The sequence below is a fragment of the Embiotoca jacksoni genome, unplaced genomic scaffold (genome assembly GCF_022577435.1).
Source record: "Embiotoca jacksoni isolate LCO1_2020_lvr unplaced genomic scaffold, fEmbJac1.0.p SCAF_71, whole genome shotgun sequence".
NCBI lineage: Eukaryota > Metazoa > Chordata > Actinopteri > Embiotocidae > Embiotoca > Embiotoca jacksoni.
Genome location: NW_027185427.1, coordinates 1098183 through 1118681, shown reverse-complemented (window position 1 = coordinate 1118681; position 20499 = coordinate 1098183). Strand labels below are relative to the sequence as shown.

At 40.8% G+C, this 20499-nt stretch overlaps 1 protein-coding gene across 1 annotated transcript in view; it reads left to right on the top strand.

Moving 5' to 3' along the window:
- The window catches only part of cpt1a2b (carnitine palmitoyltransferase 1A2b), a 43810-nt gene that overhangs the window by 3399 nt on the left and 19912 nt on the right, over positions 1 to 20499 (top strand). Inside the window, exons 2-13 of the mRNA XM_069177293.1 lie at positions 1153 to 1295; positions 4483 to 4622; positions 6671 to 6848; positions 6999 to 7100; positions 7248 to 7385; positions 8432 to 8509; positions 8651 to 8758; positions 9038 to 9125; positions 12235 to 12430; positions 16733 to 16921; positions 19050 to 19155; positions 20072 to 20188. Coding sequence (XP_069033394.1) covers positions 1155 to 1295; positions 4483 to 4622; positions 6671 to 6848; positions 6999 to 7100; positions 7248 to 7385; positions 8432 to 8509; positions 8651 to 8758; positions 9038 to 9125; positions 12235 to 12430; positions 16733 to 16921; positions 19050 to 19155; positions 20072 to 20188 — 1581 coding nt within the window. The 5' untranslated portion in view covers positions 1153 to 1154. The remainder of the gene's footprint in view (positions 1 to 1152; positions 1296 to 4482; positions 4623 to 6670; positions 6849 to 6998; positions 7101 to 7247; positions 7386 to 8431; positions 8510 to 8650; positions 8759 to 9037; positions 9126 to 12234; positions 12431 to 16732; positions 16922 to 19049; positions 19156 to 20071; positions 20189 to 20499) is intronic.

Genomic DNA, 20499 nt, shown 5'->3' with positions numbered 1-20499 from the left:
ACCTGCGTTAGTCTGAGATCCTCAGACAAAAAACTTTTTTAGAGAAACATCTTAAAACTAAAGGTGACAAAGTATTTTCAGTCAGAGCCCCAAAGTTATGGAAGGAGCTGCCGGAGGAAATCAGGTCTGCAGAGTCCGACATCTTTTAAATCTCTTCTTAAAAACATGTTTTCATCGGAGAGGCTTTCCTGATTTCAGTTGATTTTAGTGATCAACTCTTATTTTTTTTATATCCTGTTTTTATGGTTGTTTTAAAGGATCATTGTGTTGTTAAAGGTTTGTTAGAATTTACTTGGTTTTGTTTTAATGGCTTGTTTTGTGTGAAGCACTTTGTAACTGGAGTTTAAAAAAGTGCAACACAAATAAAGATGGTTGTTGTTGTTGTTATTATTATTATTATTATTATTATTATTATTATTATTATTATATGACACAACAATGTGCAGCTTTTAACCAGAACAGAGGGTGACACCCTGGTTTTACTTTTGCATCTTGTTAACAGTTAGTCTGCCGCTGACAGGTAAACATCGAGCTGTGACTGGTAACAGGAAGTCTTCCTCTCAGTGTGATGCCAGAGGTTGTAGCTAATAAGGTATTTAATAATTCATAATGTCAGAGAGACACTGGCGGTTGCTCAACGACTGACTGCAACGGCCGGCCGGCAGGAGTACAAATACTGAGCTAACATGTAGAAAAACAAACTAAATCAACCATGTAGTGAAATAGTTCATCTAGAAAACAAAATGAAGAAACCAAAAGGATGCAAATGTTAAAAAAAAAAAAAAAAAAAGTCGGAAATATAACGTGTTAAATATTCAGCATGATGACATTAATAACTTTTCATTAGTCGGATCAAACCTGCTGCGTAACAGACGGTTGAGTCTGACTTCACATCTCAGCTGTGAGTCGGCAGCAGAGTTTTCTCGGAGCTGCAGCAGGAGTCAGCGCGACAACAACATTCCTCTGACACATTAAATTAGTGATGTCACCCAGAGTGGCACATTGAGCCGCCCGCCGGCTCAGAAAGCTCAGCATGTCCAGCATGGCATGAAGTCATTAAATCCTGCCTACAGTCTGTCACAATACCAGTAAAGGCAATCCATACTATAACAAAACAACCTTTAACGTCTGTGTTGAAATGTGTTTCCCTAGCGATGGCGGAGGCCCACCAGGCTGTGGCGTTCCAGTTCACCATCACGCCGGAGGGTATCGACCTGCAGCTGTCCTATCAGGCCCTGAACCAGATCTACCTGTCCGGAGTTCGATCCTGGAAGAAACGAGTCAGCCGCATGAGGGTGAGGACGACAGGAAGTTCCTCATGTTTTACACTTCTGCTGCCGTTGTGGAGTTCATGTTTTTACACATTCTGGGAAACGGACACCACTTAGCTTTAATTTGGAAGAGAGACGGAGTTACACTTCTTTTTTATTTTTACAGCTCTATTCCGTTAAAGTTGAGAGAAGATGTTGGTTGTGCTGAGTCGTCGTTCACTCTTTTTCACATTGATCAATATTGATAATTATAAAAATATACATTTAACAACATTCAACATGTGGTGAGCAACACCCCACAGGGAGGCTTTTAATTTGAGTTCAGCTTTGGATTGAATCCTTAATTTAACAAATAATTGCTTTTAAGGGTTCATTATTTTCTAATCAATCACTTGATATCAACATGGTTTTAACACTTGTGCCTCAAGGAGGCGACAGCAACGATACCTTTTATCATAGAGATAAATTAGACTCAAAATGGTATTAAATGATCTACAAAGGAAAAGTAAGATTTCCAAATGTAGACAACAGTTTTTGTGTAATTTTGGTTAAGTGTGAACAAATGTCACAAACATGTGACATTCATTTGTGTTTACAGATGGTTGAATGTGTGTGCATGCACCGCCCGACACGCACAGATCATGTTACATTTCTGTGTGGACTTTTCAGACTCTTTATGCTCTGCAGCTCCACACAGATCAGTAAACTCATGCTGCATTTGAGTGCTGGTGGAGAACTGGGACATCCGGGCTTTCAGTGAGTTCACTTGTAATTTCAGTGGAAAAGAGGTTTTATTCCAGAAGACATTAGAACACATTTACCAACTACAGTCACTATTCAGTAGCTTCTACTGTAAACGTAAATACATATTTCAAATAACCTTCTGTTGAACGGTGGTCCTGATCTTCTGCCTGTAAAAACAGCCAGTCGAGTTTTCCTTCATGAGCTGGTCCGGTTCCTTTTATAGAAGAGACTTGACATCACAGTTTGTTTGTGAGCTTGAAGTTTGGGACTGCTGCCTTTAACTTTCTGTGTACTCAGAGGGAACTTTTTCATCTGAAAAGATGTTGTGTGTCTCGTCTTCGCTGGCAGGTCATCTACATATCGTGTTACAGTTATCGCTCAGCTGTTTATTCAGCTTTAAAACTGCAAACAATATTCAAATCTCAGATCTTGTAAGACCGCTCTGCTCCACTAGTTCCTTGTCTTGTGTGGACATTCAACTCTGCACACACAGTGACAGTGCAGTTGAAGATTGAACTGAATTCATTCATTTATTGAGAATTACTCATCAATTTATCGTCATTTGTTTGTGCAATAATAATTGAGGGGGAAATGGACAGAAAATGTTGGTTCTTTTAGATATTTCAAGCACAACTTAAACCACCATAATATCTGCAAACAGAAGTTCTGAGCTGTCAAAAATGATATTATTTGAATTTACACATAAATATGAATCTCCGATTATCAAACACGTGAAGATATATAACAGCATATTTCAGTTTTTATTCCACACTCACTGAAACATTAACTTCACTGACAATTTAATACTTCAATCAATTCATTAATTTTGATTTAATATAAAAGAAAGAAAACATAGAAATATTAACAATAAAAGCAAATTTATATCATTCACATAAGAATCCAACAGCCAAAGTAAAGGCTGGAAGTCCTGTTTAAAAGAGGTCGGACAAAGTTCAACAATAAATCAGTTGCTTATCTAACGATAACTAAAAGTAAATATTTATATATATATATTTGAAACAAAAATAGTAATATTTCTAATTTACATTTTTTTTTTTAATGTATTATGGTCTTTAAAAAAGGTTTCATATTGACCAACTGATGCCAATATATCTGATATTAGCCAGCAAGGACAGATGTCTCTCTTTTTTTTTTTTTTTCTTGCAACCTGTTGTCACCTCTGAAGGTGTGAAGCAGGAGGACGTGTGCAGGGACGGCATACCTGTCCAGGAAGGAGCAGAAGGAATTCACAGCTGTCTTTTTAAAAATGTAAAAATGTGTTATTAATTGCAACATAAAAAAATGATAACACAAAGACAACAAGTCAACAGTCAATACAGGCTGTAAATTATGATTGTGGACAGGCAAAGAAAACAAAAGTAAAATAAGAGGACAGATGAGACCAAACTGAGGTTTTGATGGAGGATGACACATTTTCCAGAGAGAATTTATTGGAAGGTTTTTTTTTTTAAATGTCTGGTGTTGCTTGATTTCCAGTTCATGAGGATCGTTTTCTTGCCGATGTTTGTTCTGTTCAGTTTGATTGTTGATAAGTCACCTGGGAAACGGAGTGAGGGGGAGGATGGGGAGGAAGATCGAGATTGGATGACATAATGTGGCATCTTGTTTGAATGGGTGATTTAAGATGCAGATATTCCAGGAATTCAGTGTTCCTGATGCCGAACTTCTGGACCAAGTGGGGGAAAGAAACCAGCCTGTTATTATAGAAGATGTGTTTAACACGAGTTATGCCTTTTGTCGTCCGTGTGCGGAAGTTAAGTGGTTTCTTGTTCCTTAAAAAAAATCCGGGTTGTTCCAGATGGGAGTAAAATTAGAAGATGCTCGGCTGGACTTTGTGATATTGTGGAATTTCCAGCAGCTATTGTTCATGTTTTGAAACAAGGATGTAGTTTGATTGATTGGCTGAGAGAAGGTAAGTCTGAGATCTGAGCTGTGTTGGGATCATCGTGGATAAACAGGTTATTTAGGGGAGTATTGTCATTTTCACGGAGAGTGGAAGGTTCATCCAGCCGAGAAGGTCGCCATCTATTGTTTTAAGTGGTGGAGTGAACAGCTCTGGCAGCTCTGACAGCCTGGAGGGGAACTCCCAGCTGTCTAACATGTACTGACACGCATGTTTGCCCTGCCGGGACAAACGCACACTGCTAATGTGTGTGTAGTTGTTGTGTTGCTCGATAACAAGTTTCTCAACTGTGACTAATGGTCCTCGTTGTACTGATGAGTTCATGCTGACGAGTTCAAACCCAGGAATGTACTTTTCTTTTCTTTTCATTATTAGAAGAGGAACAAAGACACCAATGTGTTCAGCTTTGGGGAAATATGCATAATGTGTATTTTAACTAATTAATTAACAGTAAAGCTACTGGAGGTGAAAGGAACGAGCTGTGTAACCTGAAACGACACCCTTGACTGGTCACGATACCCGTTTCTTCTTCTGTGGTTACAGAACCGGGTGATTAAAGGAGTGTTCCCCGCCAGCCCCTCCTCCTGGCTCTTCGTCGCCATAGCAATCCTGGCCATCATGTACATGCACTCGGATCCCAGCATGGGGCTCATCGCCAAGATACAGCAACACCTGCCGCTCAGGTACACACACACACACACACACACACACACACACACACACACACACACACACACACACACACAATGAGGTGTGCTACTTCAGAGGGCATTAAGCTCCATGTTAAAGGTCCGTGTGTCAGCAACAGTCAGGAGGGTTGAACTTGGACTGATTTCAACAATCATAGTAAATTCTTGGCGTGTGAAGGTGATGAGTCATCGGAGTCCTCTGTGGGTGCGGTTGCTCGTGCCTGAACTCTCCACTACTTCCTTCCCTGTGTAATTTCTACCTGCAGCTTTGGCACAACATCGTCGACTACCTTGTAGTCACACACACACACACACACACACACACACACACACACACACACACACACACACACACACACACACACACACACACCTGTCACATCCAAGCCTGATAATATTGATAATACCGGAGTGAGATTTCACGTTTTACGGTATGTCGCTCCTGCATATGTGAACACAGCAGATAAGCTGGAGATGGAAAGTAAACAGTAGCATGCTGGGTTTTTATTGAGCCCGGGAGCTCTGCCAGACACCAACACTATAACTCAACATGTGACTTTACATATCTAAATCCATATTTAGTTACTGAAACCAGCATCAGCGCTTCTGTTTACAGAGACCTGCAGACCTCAGGATGCTCTTTACTACAAACAACCCTGAGCGTTAATATTCACTTCTGCTATAACATTGTTTTTTATTTTGGAATACATTTTGATTATATTTGTTTTGATTTCATTGTAATGTCAATTATTTTCACTTTGTTACAGTCTTAATGCACCTTTTTATTATCATATCTTCATGTTATTAGTGAAATTCTGTATAACTCATAATATCATTACAGATTTTATTAAAATCTCTTTTCTTATTTTTATCACACGGATAATTATGTTTTCAAATGTCCGTCCATTCTTCGGCCCCGTTCTCGACCTCTCGCTCATCTCAGGAATGTTTTTGTCACAAACGTTCACTGAACTGGTTTTTGTGGCCCAGAAGGATAAAATGAGGTCATTTTGCATCCAAAAGGTCAAAAGTTAAATTTCACTGTGACATCAAAATGTTTCTCCGCTATTCAACACCATAACTCGGGAACAAAAGGGGAGACTGTGATCGTATTTCACATTCAGCTGAATACTAAATTGATGATGATAATCTTGAGTGTTAACTTACAAACTGTTGTTTTGTCGATCTTGTGTGTTGACGATGTGTGTGAGGATCCATGTTTGAGCGTTAGTCTTGTCTTCTGTCAATCAGCTTTATTGGCCAAACATGAACACAGATGAGGGTACTTTTAAAGGCTTTACTACATGTATTATATGAGTCTCAGACATGAATGGAAGGCTGTAATTCCAGTTTCCTCTGTTGTATAATGCTAAAAATATCACTTCCTCATTTAGCCAGCAGATGTTGCTGTTGTACTTTCATAACTGTTCTCTTGTTTCTCAGTCAGTTTTAACATGAGCAATCTGGAACAAGCTATTTTCATTCATTATCTATCTAAGTCACTGTGGTATCTCACATCGCTTTTACTGAGTATATTTAGTTGGTAACACTTTCTGTCAAGTCCACTTTAGTATCATTTATAAGCAATTTAAGAAAATTTAATAAATGCTAATAAATAAAGGGTTTATAAGACAATAAAGTGTAATTGTGAGAAGATATAACTGCTAATGAGTGTAACCGTAAAAAGAAGCAGGTGTATTAACTGAATGACAAAACCACACAGTGATCTAAAGCATGTTTCCTGAGGAGACATTATAATTGCTGACTAACACTGTTCATTAATAAACACCTCAATATCTTTATAGCTGCATGCAGCTGCAGTATAGTGTTATAAACATGTATTAAATGTTTAGATGGTGCTTATAAATGTAAATTAGGGTCAGGTAACTCAAGTCATATGTTATCAGATCTAAATTTGTCAAAATCTTTAATTCATTCTAAATTTGAGAAAAGTTGGTTCTCAATCAGAAACACAGGTTTTATGTTCAAATGAAACATGTTATGTTAAAATGTCTTCCCCCTGTCCTCTGTCCTCTGTCCAGTCTCCACGTGTCTCTCAGTGCCCAGGGTCAGACCATGGTGTCGGCGCTGCTCTTCAGCACTCTGCTGTGGCTCTCCCTCATCCTCGCCCTGCGCTTCTGCCTGAAGCTGCTGCTCTCGTACCACCAGTGGATGTTCGAGCAGCACGGCCGGGTCTCCAACACCACCAAAATCTGGGTGGTGAGTCGCAGCTTCCTCCTGTGGCTGCTGTGTAGAAACGGTTTTAGATTGCGTTTACTGGCAGTTTTAACATTAACATTCATGTGTCATCTGTTATATTCGAAAAGCGTCTCTGAAAATGTCCCCGACCTCTGACTGTGTTTCTCTCAGACTCTGGTGGGGTTATTTTCCAGCAGGAAGCCGCTGCTGTACAGCTATCAGACCTCTCTACCTCACCTGCCTGTTCCCGTCATCAAAGACACACTGGACAGGGTGAGCATGCACACAAACACACACACCTGCACACATTTATATACATGCTATACATACACACTCATCTACTTTAACTAATGTAATAACTTTTACACTAACCAACAGCACCGCTCACGACTGTCCTTCCTCTTCCTTTCCCTGTCTCAGTACTTGGAGTCAGTGCGCCCCCTGCTGACAGATCCAGAGTTTAAACGGATGATGGATTTGGCCAATCAGTTTGAGTCGAGCCTGGGAAACCGCCTCCAACGCTACCTGAAACTTAAAGCTCTGTGGGCCACCAACTATGTAAGTGTATTCATTCACACATACAGAAATACACTCTCACACACATCCGGTTGGACGTGTTGCGGTGACAGTGCAAAAACAACAGTGGGCGGGACGTAGCTTCGTCAGGTTTCCAATCAGATCAGTCAGATCCATCGCTGGCTCCTCCCCTCAGCTCATCCAAATATGGTCACTTCCTGCTCCAAGCTGCTCAGAACTAGCAAGATGGTGACGGACGAAATACGCACGCAAGGTTTCATGACGGCTGTTTCCAAACCAACGGGTGACCTCACTGCTGGTTGCCGCTTCATGTTAATAGGTGAATAAAAAGCAAAATATAACCATTTCCTCCTGACTTCACACACCGCAGGGCTCGTCCTCCATATTTAATATCTATTGTTTTTCCACAAATGCAGCTTTTGCATTGTCAACCTACATTTGCCTTCTGCAGCAAACAATTTTACAAGAAAATAACCAACAATACATTTTTTTTTTTTTTTAAACAGGCTACTGATGATGCATCAAACATAAATGCTCAAACTCAATTAAATAGTGTGGACAACCAATGAAAATACAAATAAGGTTTTTCACACACTCCTAACTATGTATAAACTGTTGCTATGCAATGGTAGAAAAACCACCGTGACCTTTAACTTAAATAAAAGTAACAGTACCACTATATTTGAAAAATTTCAACTTAAGCAAAGGTACAAAAGTATTTGCATCAAAAGATCTGTTTTATTCTCTCTAGCGGCCCATATGGTGATAAGCAGTAATTGCAGTTGTGTTTTGCACCTTATTTCCCAGACATCCAAAGTGTCACCTGTGTGATGCTGGTCAGATGAATAGCGGACTGTTGTGTTAGCTCCGCCTACTTTCTCCAGCAGACCAACCACTGCTGGGAGATGGAAAACGCGTCGCTAAGTGTGCAGCCAGCAATGTCTCAAATCTTTAAGAGAAATAATTCACAAAATCTTCAAGTGTTTGTGAAGTTACTTAATTTGCTTTGTCCTGTTTGTTGGGAATTAACAGAGGAAAGAAACTTTAATATCCTGTTTTGGTTCCAGGTGAGCGACTGGTGGGAGGAATACATCTACCTGAGGAGCCGAAGTCCAATAATGGTCAACAGTAACTACTATGGGATGGTATTCAGCTGCCTTTTAACTCTAGAGATGAATTTAAATGTGTTGTATCTCTTTACAACTTCTCAAATCTTGGAGATAAGGTTGAGCCAAAATGGATCTTGTTTTCTAATTATCAATCCCCTTTCTTGCTTTACCATGCAGGACTTTCTGTACGTGACACCGACCTCGGTGCAGGCAGCGAGAGCAGGCAACACCATCACGGCCCTGCTGCTCTACCGCCGCAAGGTCAACCGGGAGGAGCTCAAACCGGTGAGACCACAAACATCCTGCAGAGTTCAGGAGTCATTATGTTGAAATGTGTGTTTGTATTAGGGTCCCAGTGGTGAGAGTTGATGTAACTGTTGTCATGTTCTGTTCATGTTAACACCCACAGCTGAGGAGGAGCTTTCAGATTTTTTTAACCAAACTCCATTTCGGTAGCTGAAATATGAGAAGATGAGAAGGAATGAATAATATAAATTAATAATGTGTGTGTGTGTGTGTGTGTGTGTGTGTGTGTGTGTGTGTGTGTGTGTGTGTGTCTCTCAGAGTCGTGTTCCAGGTACTGTCATCCCTCTGTGTGCTGCTCAGTGTGAGAGGATGTTCAACACAACACGCACACCAGGAGTTGACACTGGTAAAACATTAAAACACACACACTCAGTTTCTGCAGATCAGTACCAGAGTTTGTGGTTTATTGGATATTCTGGATATACTCAGTCATCAAGATAGGTAGTTACTTTATTACATGTATTTATTTATTCATTTATTACATATTATTTATCAACAAGCAGCATCCTGTCTTATTCAGATGCAAAGAGGGGAGGAATTACAAACAAACAAAACGTATCGACAAAGAGCCTCATGGAGACCCTGAAATGTCACAAGGACAGATACAGGAGATCATTCCTGATACAGGAGATCATTCCAGATACAGGAGATCATTCCTGATACAGGAGATCATTCCTGATACATGAGATCGTTCCAGATACATGAGATCGTTCCAGATACAGGAGATCGTTCCAGATACAGGAGATCTTTCCAGATACAGGAGATCATTCCTGATACATGAGATCATTCCTGATACAGGAGATCATTCCTGATACAGGAGATCATTCCTGATACAGGAGATCATTCCAGATACAGGAGATCATTCCAGATACAGGAGATCATTCCTGATACAGGAGATCATTCCAGATACAGGAGATCGTTCCTGATACATGAGATCATTCCTGATACAGGAGATCATTCCAGATACAGGAGATCATTCCAGATACATGAGATCATTCCTGATACAGGAGATCATTCCAGATACAGGAGATCATTCCAGATACAGGAGATCATTCCAGATACAGGAGATCATTCCAGATACAGGAGATCATTCCAGATAGAGGAGATCATTCCAGATAGAGGAGATCATTCCAGATAGAGGAGATCGTTCCAGATACAGGAGATCGTTCCAGATACAGGAGATCATTCCTGATACAGGAGATCATTCCAGATACAGGAGATCATTCCTGATACAGGAGATCATTCCAGATACATGAGATCATTCCTGATACAGGAGATCATTCCAGATACAGGAGATCATTCCAGATACAGGAGATCATTCCAGATACAGGAGATCATTCCAGATAGAGGAGATCATTCCAGATACAGGATATCGTTCCAGATACAGGATATCGTTCCAGATACAGGATATCGTTCCAGATACAGGAGATCATTCCAGATACAGGAGATCATTCCAGATACAGGAGATCATTCCAGATACAGGAGATCATTCCTGATACAGGAGATCATTCCAGATACATGAGATCATTCCAGATACAGGAGATCATTCCAGATAGAGGAGATCATTCCAGATAGAGGAGATCGTTCCAGATAGAGGAGATCGTTCCAGATAGAGGAGATCGTTCCAGATAGAGGAGATCGTTCCAGATACAGGAGATCGTTCCAGATACAGGAGATCGTTCCAGATACAGGAGATCATTCCAGATACAGGAGATCATTCCAGATACAGGAGATCATTCCAGATACAGGATATCGTTCCAGATACAGGAGATCGTTCCAGATACATGAGATCGTTCCTGATACAGGAGATCATTCCAGATACAGGAGATCATTCCAGATACAGGAGATCATTCCAGATACAGGAGATCATTCCAGATAGAGGAGATCATTCCAGATAGAGGAGATCGTTCCTGATACAGGAGATCGTTCCAGATACAGGAGATCGTTCCAGATACAGGAGATCGTTCCTGATACAGGAGATCATTCCAGATACAGGAGATCATTCCAGATACAGGAGATCATTCCAGATAGAGGAGATCATTCCAGATAGAGGAGATCATTCCTGATACAGGAGATCGTTCCAGATACAGGAGATCGTTCCAGATACAGGAGATCATTCCTGATACAGGAGATCATTCCAGATACATGAGATCATTCCTGATACAGGAGATCATTCCAGATACAGGAGATCATTCCTGATACAGGAGATCATTCCAGATAGAGGAGATCATTCCAGATAGAGGAGATCGTTCCAGATACAGGAGATCGTTCCTGATACAGGAGATCATTCCTGATACAGGAGATCATTCCTGATACAGGAGATCATTCCAGATACAGGAGATCGTTCCTGATACAGGAGATCGTTCCAGATACAGGAGATCATTCCTGATACAGGAGATCATTCCAGATACAGGAGATCATTCCTGATACAGGAGATCATTCCAGATACAGGAGATCATTCCAGATACAGGAGATCATTCCAGATACAGGAGATCATTCCTGATACAGGAGATCATTCCAGATACAGGAGATCATTCCTGATACAGGAGATCATTCCAGATACAGGATATCATTCCAGATACAGGAGATCATTCCAGATACAGGAGATCATTCCTGATACAGGAGATCATTCCAGATACATGAGATCATTCCTGATACAGGAGATCATTCCAGATAGAGGAGATCATTCCAGATACAGGAGATCATTCCAGATACAGGAGATCGTTCCTGATACAGGAGATCATTCCTGCCGACCGCAATAAGTCTGTACAATAACTCACCTCTGGCAAAATCAATCACATAACAATAACACTGTTGACTGTGTTTCTTGGTTGTTTGTATATAATATATATAGATATAGACTGTACTGTATGTACTGCATATACTGTGCATTTTATATTTTTTTTACTGCTATCTTACTGCTATTTTACTATTTTATTGCTTTTCTATTATTCTATTATTATCTTATTGCTTCTGTATGCTGCTGTAGCAAAAAAAATTCCCCTTGGAGATTAATAAAGTAACTACCTAACCTAACCTAACCTAAATGTCCAAATGAGAGCAGCTTTACACAACAGCAGCTGAAACAATGGCTGAGCAGCTGGACTCAGCTGTCTGGATGTTTCCTGCATGATGCTCTCTGCGTCTTTTCCCACACATTTTCTGTCTGTCTCCACTGTGCTGTCAAATAACGGCTAACTGCCCCCCAAAAAAAACAAAAATCAGATCGACATGTCCTCTGTTGTTTCTTGGAGAAATGTATCTTTGGCTCAGAGTTACTGCGATTCTGGACCTCCACAGACGTGCACAGCTGCATCCCAACAACAATTAATTTCTAAAAGTGCAGAAATGAAAGAACTTGATTAGAGGCCCTGATTACAGAAAAGTAGATTTACTAAAATGTACTGTTTGAGAAAAGAGTGACGAGTCGGGAATAATCCCCCTCTCCTCCGCAGATGTGCTCCAGCACTGGCAGGACAGCGAGTTCGTGGTAGTGTACCACAGGGGGCGCTATTTCCGTCTGTGGGTGTACCGGGCGGGCCGGCTGCTGTCTCCCAGGGAGATCGAGTTCCAGATCCAGAGGATCCTGGAGGAGCCGTCATCCCCGTTACCTGGAGAGGAGAAACTGGGAGCTCTCACTGCTGGAGACCGGTAGGAGCCGACGGTCCTCCTAGATTTACTGAAATATTATTGTAATAATTATTCATTGCTCATGTTTGGGAGGAATATGAGAGTGATACTAGCGATGGGCAAATTTCAAGTAAAATTACTATTCGAAAATTGCTGGGAACTATTCGAATGTGAATCGAATATTCACCCGCCTTTAGGTGCATTACTGCCATATTCTGATGGGAGTAACGCATTACAACCGGGTGCCGGGGAAAACGGGAAATAAGGAAGAACAGTAGTCGCATGTAATAATATTTTTTTTTATATTATAATGACTATTTACGTATTTTAACATCGTGTCCCATCCCTACGTGATATCAGGCTCCGATCTGTAGTTTTGAACTCTACGTTTTCTTTAAGGAAATTAAAGACCTATCTTTATAATCTGGCTTTCTAATGATATTTATCATCCTGATTTTAAATTCTAATTATTGTTTTTATTCCTGTTGTTTATTTTACTTTTCTGAATTTTATTTATTGATTCTTAAAATGTTGTTATTGTTGCAATTTGAAGTGCTTCATTTTATTTATCCTATATTTTCACTAGTTTTAGTTTATTTTTAAACTTATTTTTCTGTTTTGTATGCTTATTTATTTGTTTTTGTAAAGAACCAAACAAGTAAACAAGCATACGTATGTGTATGTTGCTCTGATTTGAAGCACTTTGGGCTCCCGGCTTGTATGAAAGGTGCCATACAAGTAAAGCTGAGTTGAGTTTAAAAAAGGAACCAAAGGACGAAAGCAGCTTCATCTGAAACTGAACAAAGTTGTCTGTTTGGGGATTTCTAAGTTAAATTGGTTGGCATCTGTATTTTTCCAACTTTGACAGGTTGACAAGCAGAACAATAATCCACTTCTTTGACTTTTAAAGTCCAATTCTTCAATTATGAATGTAGATGTACCTTCAGACAAACTTTTCACTGACAGCACACAAACCCACCGGCGCTCAGCGCCTGTCCAGGTGAGCGGTGACGGCGACGCGTGTCGGAGGTCTGTACTTTCATAACTCGTGCTTCATCTGGTCCTGGAGCTGAATTAAACACCCGAGCTGCAGTCTAATCAGCAGGTGCCATCAAAGTACCCAGAACACACCACACTTTATGGTCTGTTTACATTTTACTGCACAACACTGACTGATGCTCTGATTCATGGTGACATACAAGTTCAGTTACATCACTCACCACAATATAAACAAGGTCAGAGGTCAATGTCACAGTTTTGTAATCTGCCAGTACAGCTGAGTACCAAGAAGTTCAGACAATGACAGGAAGCCATTCGACAGTGTGTTCGATGAGCTGCTGTGATACTGCAGGAGAGTTTAGGTCATTCTGAAAGAGAAACCGAATGAGTTGAGAGAGTGAAGGAGTGGAAAGGCAGAGAAAGATGAGCTCAGAAAATGGCGGCGCGTCGGGATTGTCTTAAGATGCGGCGTCGCGATAAGACGAGCTGTTGAAAGCTGACGATAACGACTCTGAAGAGAAAGTGAGAGTGTGTGTTCGAGTTGTGCAGTTGGCGCTGAAGTGTGTTTGTGGTGACGATCATAATGGAACTTACTGATAGAACTTTGTAGTTTGGCTTTCTGGAACAAACTGTATTTTCTTGATTCTTATTGTTCTGGTTTTGTACCCTCATGGTTGAAATGCACTTATTGTAAGTCGCTTTGGATAAAAGCGTCAGATTAATGTAATGTAATGTGATGATCAGAAGAGATCAGCTGAAAGAAACACAATCACACACACACACACACACACACTGATTTAGGATGTTTTATCCCCTCACTCAGTGACAGAAATATAAAGTGACCGTGATTGTTTTCTGTAGTCGAGCCAAAGCAAATGTGTTTTCCACGTTGGCATCCTGTTGTGTGTTTTCACATCTAAGTTGTGTGTAAAAGCAGGTTAGTGTGAGTGTCTCCAGCAGGCGACCACATTCTGCACATCGAGTTAAGTTGCTGCGAGTGAAGTGGTAAACACAAAGATATTCAGAGTTTAACTTCGACTGGTACAAAATAAAATTGCAGAAATTCATGTTTAAAAATAAGTATTTAACAAAACAAACATTCGTGGGGTCTGGCTTCTCAAATACAATAGTTTACAATATAAGAAAAAACTTTGAACATTTAATATCTGAATTTGTGAGGGTCATTTTTCACTTTTTAAAGAACTGATTTAAACCATATCATTGCATAATAAAGACAACTATTAATTATTTTAATGATGAGAAAATATCTTGAATTATGGTCAACGTGACTCCTTTTTTTTAATAAATGTATATACAATTTTTATAATTACATACAGCGACTGCCTCATTATGCTGTTAATCTGGAGGATTTATCCTCTGGAGCATCAATAATCTTTGTACAAAACTGGCAGTGGCATCTAATAGTTGTTGAGACTTTCGTCTGGACTGAAGCAGCCGACAGACCGGAAGTCTCATTGTCCACTCAAGAACCAGTTAGGAAAACATCCATCATTGTGTTTCCATCCAATGATTTATCTGCTGCTGTGTGAAATCTACTTTGGGGCATTCAGTTTGTGGAAGTCACTCCAGTTTATGGAAACATGGTTTTATATTACATATTTGTGATGTTGGGACGTCGCTGTCGTCTCATAGCAGGAAGGTTGTGTGTTTGAACCCCGGCGGGGGCCTCTGTGGAGGATTCATCCCACGGTCCAAAGACATGCAGGCATTGATTTTTGATGAACTGCTGATTGTCACTTGACCGTAGCTGTGAATGTGAGTGTGGATGGTCGTCTGTCTTTCTGTGTTGGACATCAGGAACATCTCATCCATGCATGATGAAGAAAAGTTGATTCATGTGTTTGTCACTTCCTGACGAGATTATTGTAATTTATTGTTGTCAAGTTGTCCAAACTTCTCAAACCTGTAGTTGATCCAAAATTCTGCAGCCAGAGAAGATTTAACGAGATCATATTTCTCCTGTTTTAGTTTCTCGTCATCAGCTTCCTGTGAAATCAAGAATAGAATTAAACATTATCCTGCTGACTTGCAAAGTTCTTTATGACCAGGTTCCATCTGATCTCAGAGATCTTGTAGAACCACATCATCCTGACAGATCTTATAGAACCACATCATCCTGACAGATCTAATAGAACCACATCATCCTGACAGATCTGATAGAACCACATCATCCTGACAGATCTAATAGAACCACATCATCCTGACAGATCTAATAGAACCACATCATCCTGACAGATCTGATAGAACCACATCATCCTGACAGATCTGATAGAACCACATCATCCTGACAGATCTTATAGAACCACATCATCCTGACAGATCTAATAGAACCACATCATCCTGACAGATCTGATAGAACCACATCATCCTGACAGATCTGATAGAACCACATCATCCTGACAGATCTGATAGAACCACATCATCCTGACAGATCTGATAGAACCACATCATCCTGACAGATCTAATAGAACCACATCATCCTGACAGATCTAATAGAACCACATCATCCTGACAGATCTAATAGAACCACATCATCCTGACAGATCTGATAGAACCACATCATCCTGACAGATCTGATAGAACCACATCATCCTGACAGATCTGATAGAACCACATCATCCTGACAGATCTGATAGAACCACATCATCCTGACAGAGATCTGATAGAACCACATCATCCTGATAGATCTTATAGAACTACATCATCCTGACAGATCTGATAGAACTACATCATCCTGATAGATCTGATAGAACCACATCATCCTGATAGATCTGATAGAACCACATCATCCTGATAGATCTGATAGAACTACATCATCCTGATAGATCTGATAGAACCACATCATCCTGACAGATCTGATCGAACCACATCATCCTGATAGATCTGATAGAACCACATCATCCTGACAGAGATCTGATAGAACCACATCATCCTAATAGATCTGATAGAACCACATCATCCTAATAGATCTGATAGAACCACATCATCCTGACAGAGATCTGATAGAACCACATCATCCTGACAGATCTTATAGAACCACATCATCCTGACAGATCTTATAGAACCACATCATCCTGACAGATCTGATAGAACCACATCATCCTGACAGATCTGATAGAACCACATCATCCTGACAGAGATCTGATAGAACCACATCATCCTGATAGATCTGATAGAACCACATCATCCTGATAGATCTCATTGACAGATCTGAACTTGTGCAGTTGATCACACATCTCTGAGTGCATATGTTGGTGATAAGACATGATCAGAGTATTAATGATGTGTGTCACCCTCTCCCAGGATCCCTTGGTCCCAGATGAGGAAGCAGTACTTCAGCTCTGGTGTGAACAAGCGATCCCTGGATGCCATCGAGAGGGCGGCCTTCTTCGTGACCCTGGACGATGAGGAGCAGGGCATGAGGGGAGACGACCCGGCGGGGAACTTGGACCGCTACGCCAAGTCTCTGCTCCACGGGAAGTGTTACGACAGGTGAGGAGGTCACAGAGGAAAGACAGATTTGTTTCCTTGTACTGATCTCTGTGCTTCTTGGCTTCCTGCGAGTCCTGAAATGATCTCAGATTTTATCCAACGTCTCTCGTACTGCCTCCGATACTATTAACGCTCATCTCAGTCATCACCCCACAGCTCCTTCACACAAGATTATGTATATGATGTAATAAATCTAACTGTTAATTAAGTTGATTAACAGACTGGTAGACGTCAAATATCTACTGTGCCCATATTTGGTCAGAGAGGGGGAAGAGTCACCCTCCCCGTAGCTCCTGTGCAGGTCTATCAAGGCGTCCTGCAGACTTCCCCTGGTGGAGGCTGCAGTTGGCAGGAACCAGTGCAGTCTGAAGCGTCCTGCGTGTTCTTTAATGAGGCAATAGGAGAAGATGTCAGGCTTCAAGATATTTATTTAACAGCAGCAGAATAACCAGTTTACAGAGCTCTGGGTCCAGACTATGTTTCCCTGACCGCAACAGAGTATGTGTCAGTTCACGAAGTCTGACCTCCTGACTCTCCCTGACCCAGTCTTCTTATAGTCCAGACACCAAAAAGTCATGTGTGTTGATGTGTCCTTTGTTGATTGGTCGAGGTGGTGGTTGTCTTCCTGCACCCCCTGGAGTTCTCGCGACAGCCATTTGTTCCTGTTTATGACTCAAAGAATAACAGTATGTGACCCCACAGGTTGCAGACCCCCTCCTGTGACCTTTTGGTTTTACACAGTACCTCAAAGAGAAACAGAATATGACCCCAAAGGTTGCAGACCTCCTCCTGTGACCTTTTGGTTTGGCCCAGCAGTATCACTCTCATTTACATACACAGCCTTTTGTCTACACCTTAAGATTAGTAGTTGATAATACGACCCATATATAAGTAATATGATATGGCATATATATGTTGTATTATTGTAAACATAACCTAGCACAGAATCGCACAGTAGGTAGGTAGGTATTTACTTTATTAATCCCCGAGGGGAAATTTTTGAGGAGGCAGCGCTGCTCATATCACGCCCACAAAATGTTCTTCTTGTCATTCCAGAATGAAAGTAATGTGAAAACATTACAACTCCCACATTGACAGAAGTATTACAGAAGTGGTTCCAGCCCTGCACAAAGTTGAGAGAGGAAGATCTAAAATTAGAAGTTTTCCCCTCCTCTATGAGCTGAGTCACAGCAGAAACACTCCTCTTTCTGTTTCATCCTCTCCAGCAGAAGCAGAATCTCTTTTCACATTATCTTATCATCACATCATCTTATAGGCTGTAAAATGTAACTCCCAACCTGATGAAGATGGAGGCTGTAGCTCAGTCGGTAGAGTGGGTTGCACACTAATTGGAAGGTTGGTGGTTCAATCGCAGCTCCTCCTGTCCACATGTCTAAGTGTCCTTGAGCAAGACACTGAACCCTAAAATTGCTCCTGATGGTGTACCATCGGTGTGTTGTAAGTCGCTTTGGATAAAACTGTCAGCTAAATGTAATGTAATTTAATGAATCATATCAGAGCTTCACAATTAAAACAAATGCTTAAACTTTTACTCTGTTTAGAGAACATGAATAAAATCGATTTACAACATCTGGAACACTTTTATCTCTCTTGTGCTGTATATACAAATTAAATTGTCCTTTGTATGTATAAACTACAATCCCTCATCTCCATCTGAATGTCCTCATTCATTATTTCTGACCCTCTTAAACTCTTGGCAGCAGCAGTGTGTCTCATTGTTCAGGACACAGACCACGTTTTGTGTTTTTTTGGGGGCTTGCATGTGAACCGCCTATCATGGATGTTTATTTGCTTGTATAATGACAATTCTTTTGAAAGTATTCTGAATGCTTCACAGAACTGACATTAGAGATGCTGAGGGCAGAGACACATGTTAAGCCTGTTTCATTTTGAATGTTGGCATTTAACTCAAAGCACCATTGTGCCCAATTGCCATCTTACACAACTGCTGGCATGGCGACAGACTTTTAGTCTGTGTTTTGTTAGATTTGTTAGATTTCATTCAGGAAATGTACTTCATTTTTAGTCCTTTGAAAGAAGTATTTAGATCCTCAGCTATGTTTTTGTAACGTACCGACTGTTTTTTAATCCATCTCTCATTTCCCAGGTGGTTCGATAAATCTTTCTCCATCGTGATCTACAAGAACGGGAAGAGCGGGCTGAATGCGGAGCACTCGTGGGCCGATGCACCTACAGTGGCTCACCTTTGGGAGGTGTGTGTGCACGTGCGTCACTCAGAAGTATGAGGGATTCCTCCTCCGAGGAGCGGCTGTATTAAGAAAGAGGAGATTAGAATATGAAAATGTTTTACAGACAGTTATGACGCATTACTACCATGATGTTGCTGTTACAGAACAACAAAGAGCCCACTGGCAGATACGTATGTGGTTGTTGGAGAAATCATGATACCATCATTATAATGGTTAAGGATATGTCATACAGTCTATGTTTGTAATTCACCAGTAAAGTCATCAAGTTTACTTCCAACTGTGACAAACGTAGATGCATAAAATATTGATTATCGTGGGAATACAATATGAAATTTGACAAAACTTCAGATGAGTAATAAATTTATCTGAAGTCTGTGTGCATCATTTACTAAGTAATGTTCGGAGCAGTGGAGAGAATGCATGCGGTTAGATGAGTTATGGGTTTCTGCAGAAGCCTCTCTGTATACTGTACAAGCTGAATCAGTATGTTCCGCAATGCTGCAAAAACTGCTTTTAACAAACCCGGATTCAAAGAAAAACACAAAACAACTGGTTTTCCAAACTCATTAATATTATGTTGATCAGCATAACAAGGAGAGGTTTCTACAACCAACTCAAAGTTAATGATATAAATATGCTGGTATGTACGGAGTAGTCACCAAAGCCTCACTTCTACGTGGTTTCATTGTCGCATCCTCTCCATCTACAGAAGTCTTTTCAGTGAGCAAATCAACCTCGCAGCGAAAAAAACTGTTTTGTAATTTACAACCTGGGCATCCGACCGTGAAAAGAGTCTTCAATCCCCTGAACTTCCCTCGTTGACCTTTCAGGGTTTCTGTACAAACAAGAAACAGACAGAAAACAGTTATGATACATACATAAGAATGGATGTGAAGAGTAATTTAATTTCCTTCTCCAGTACACGTTGGCCACGGATGCCTTCCAGCTGGGCTACACTGAGGACGGCCACTGCAAAGGAGAGGTGGACCGCTCGCTGCCCCCCCCACAGAGGCTGGTCTGGGACATCCCTTCAGAGGTACGAGCACCCACTAACTCACTAGTTGTCCCTGGAGGCGTTAACACGCCATCATTTCATGTAAACGGTGGTGACCCTCATTATATTGCGAGGGACATTCCTGAATGTTTTCATTCTGTTCCTCTGACCTGCCGGAACAAGCAGCCACAGAGTCCCTGCAGAGCTGCCTAATTTAAGTTTAACGTCCAACAAACACACTTAAACAGACATACAGTCCAGAACTATTAATACCAGTAATCAAAAAAGGGTGCAGAGCCAGAAAGGAAATGCTCATTGCTGCAACTGGAACACACAAGAATGAAAGATTTCAA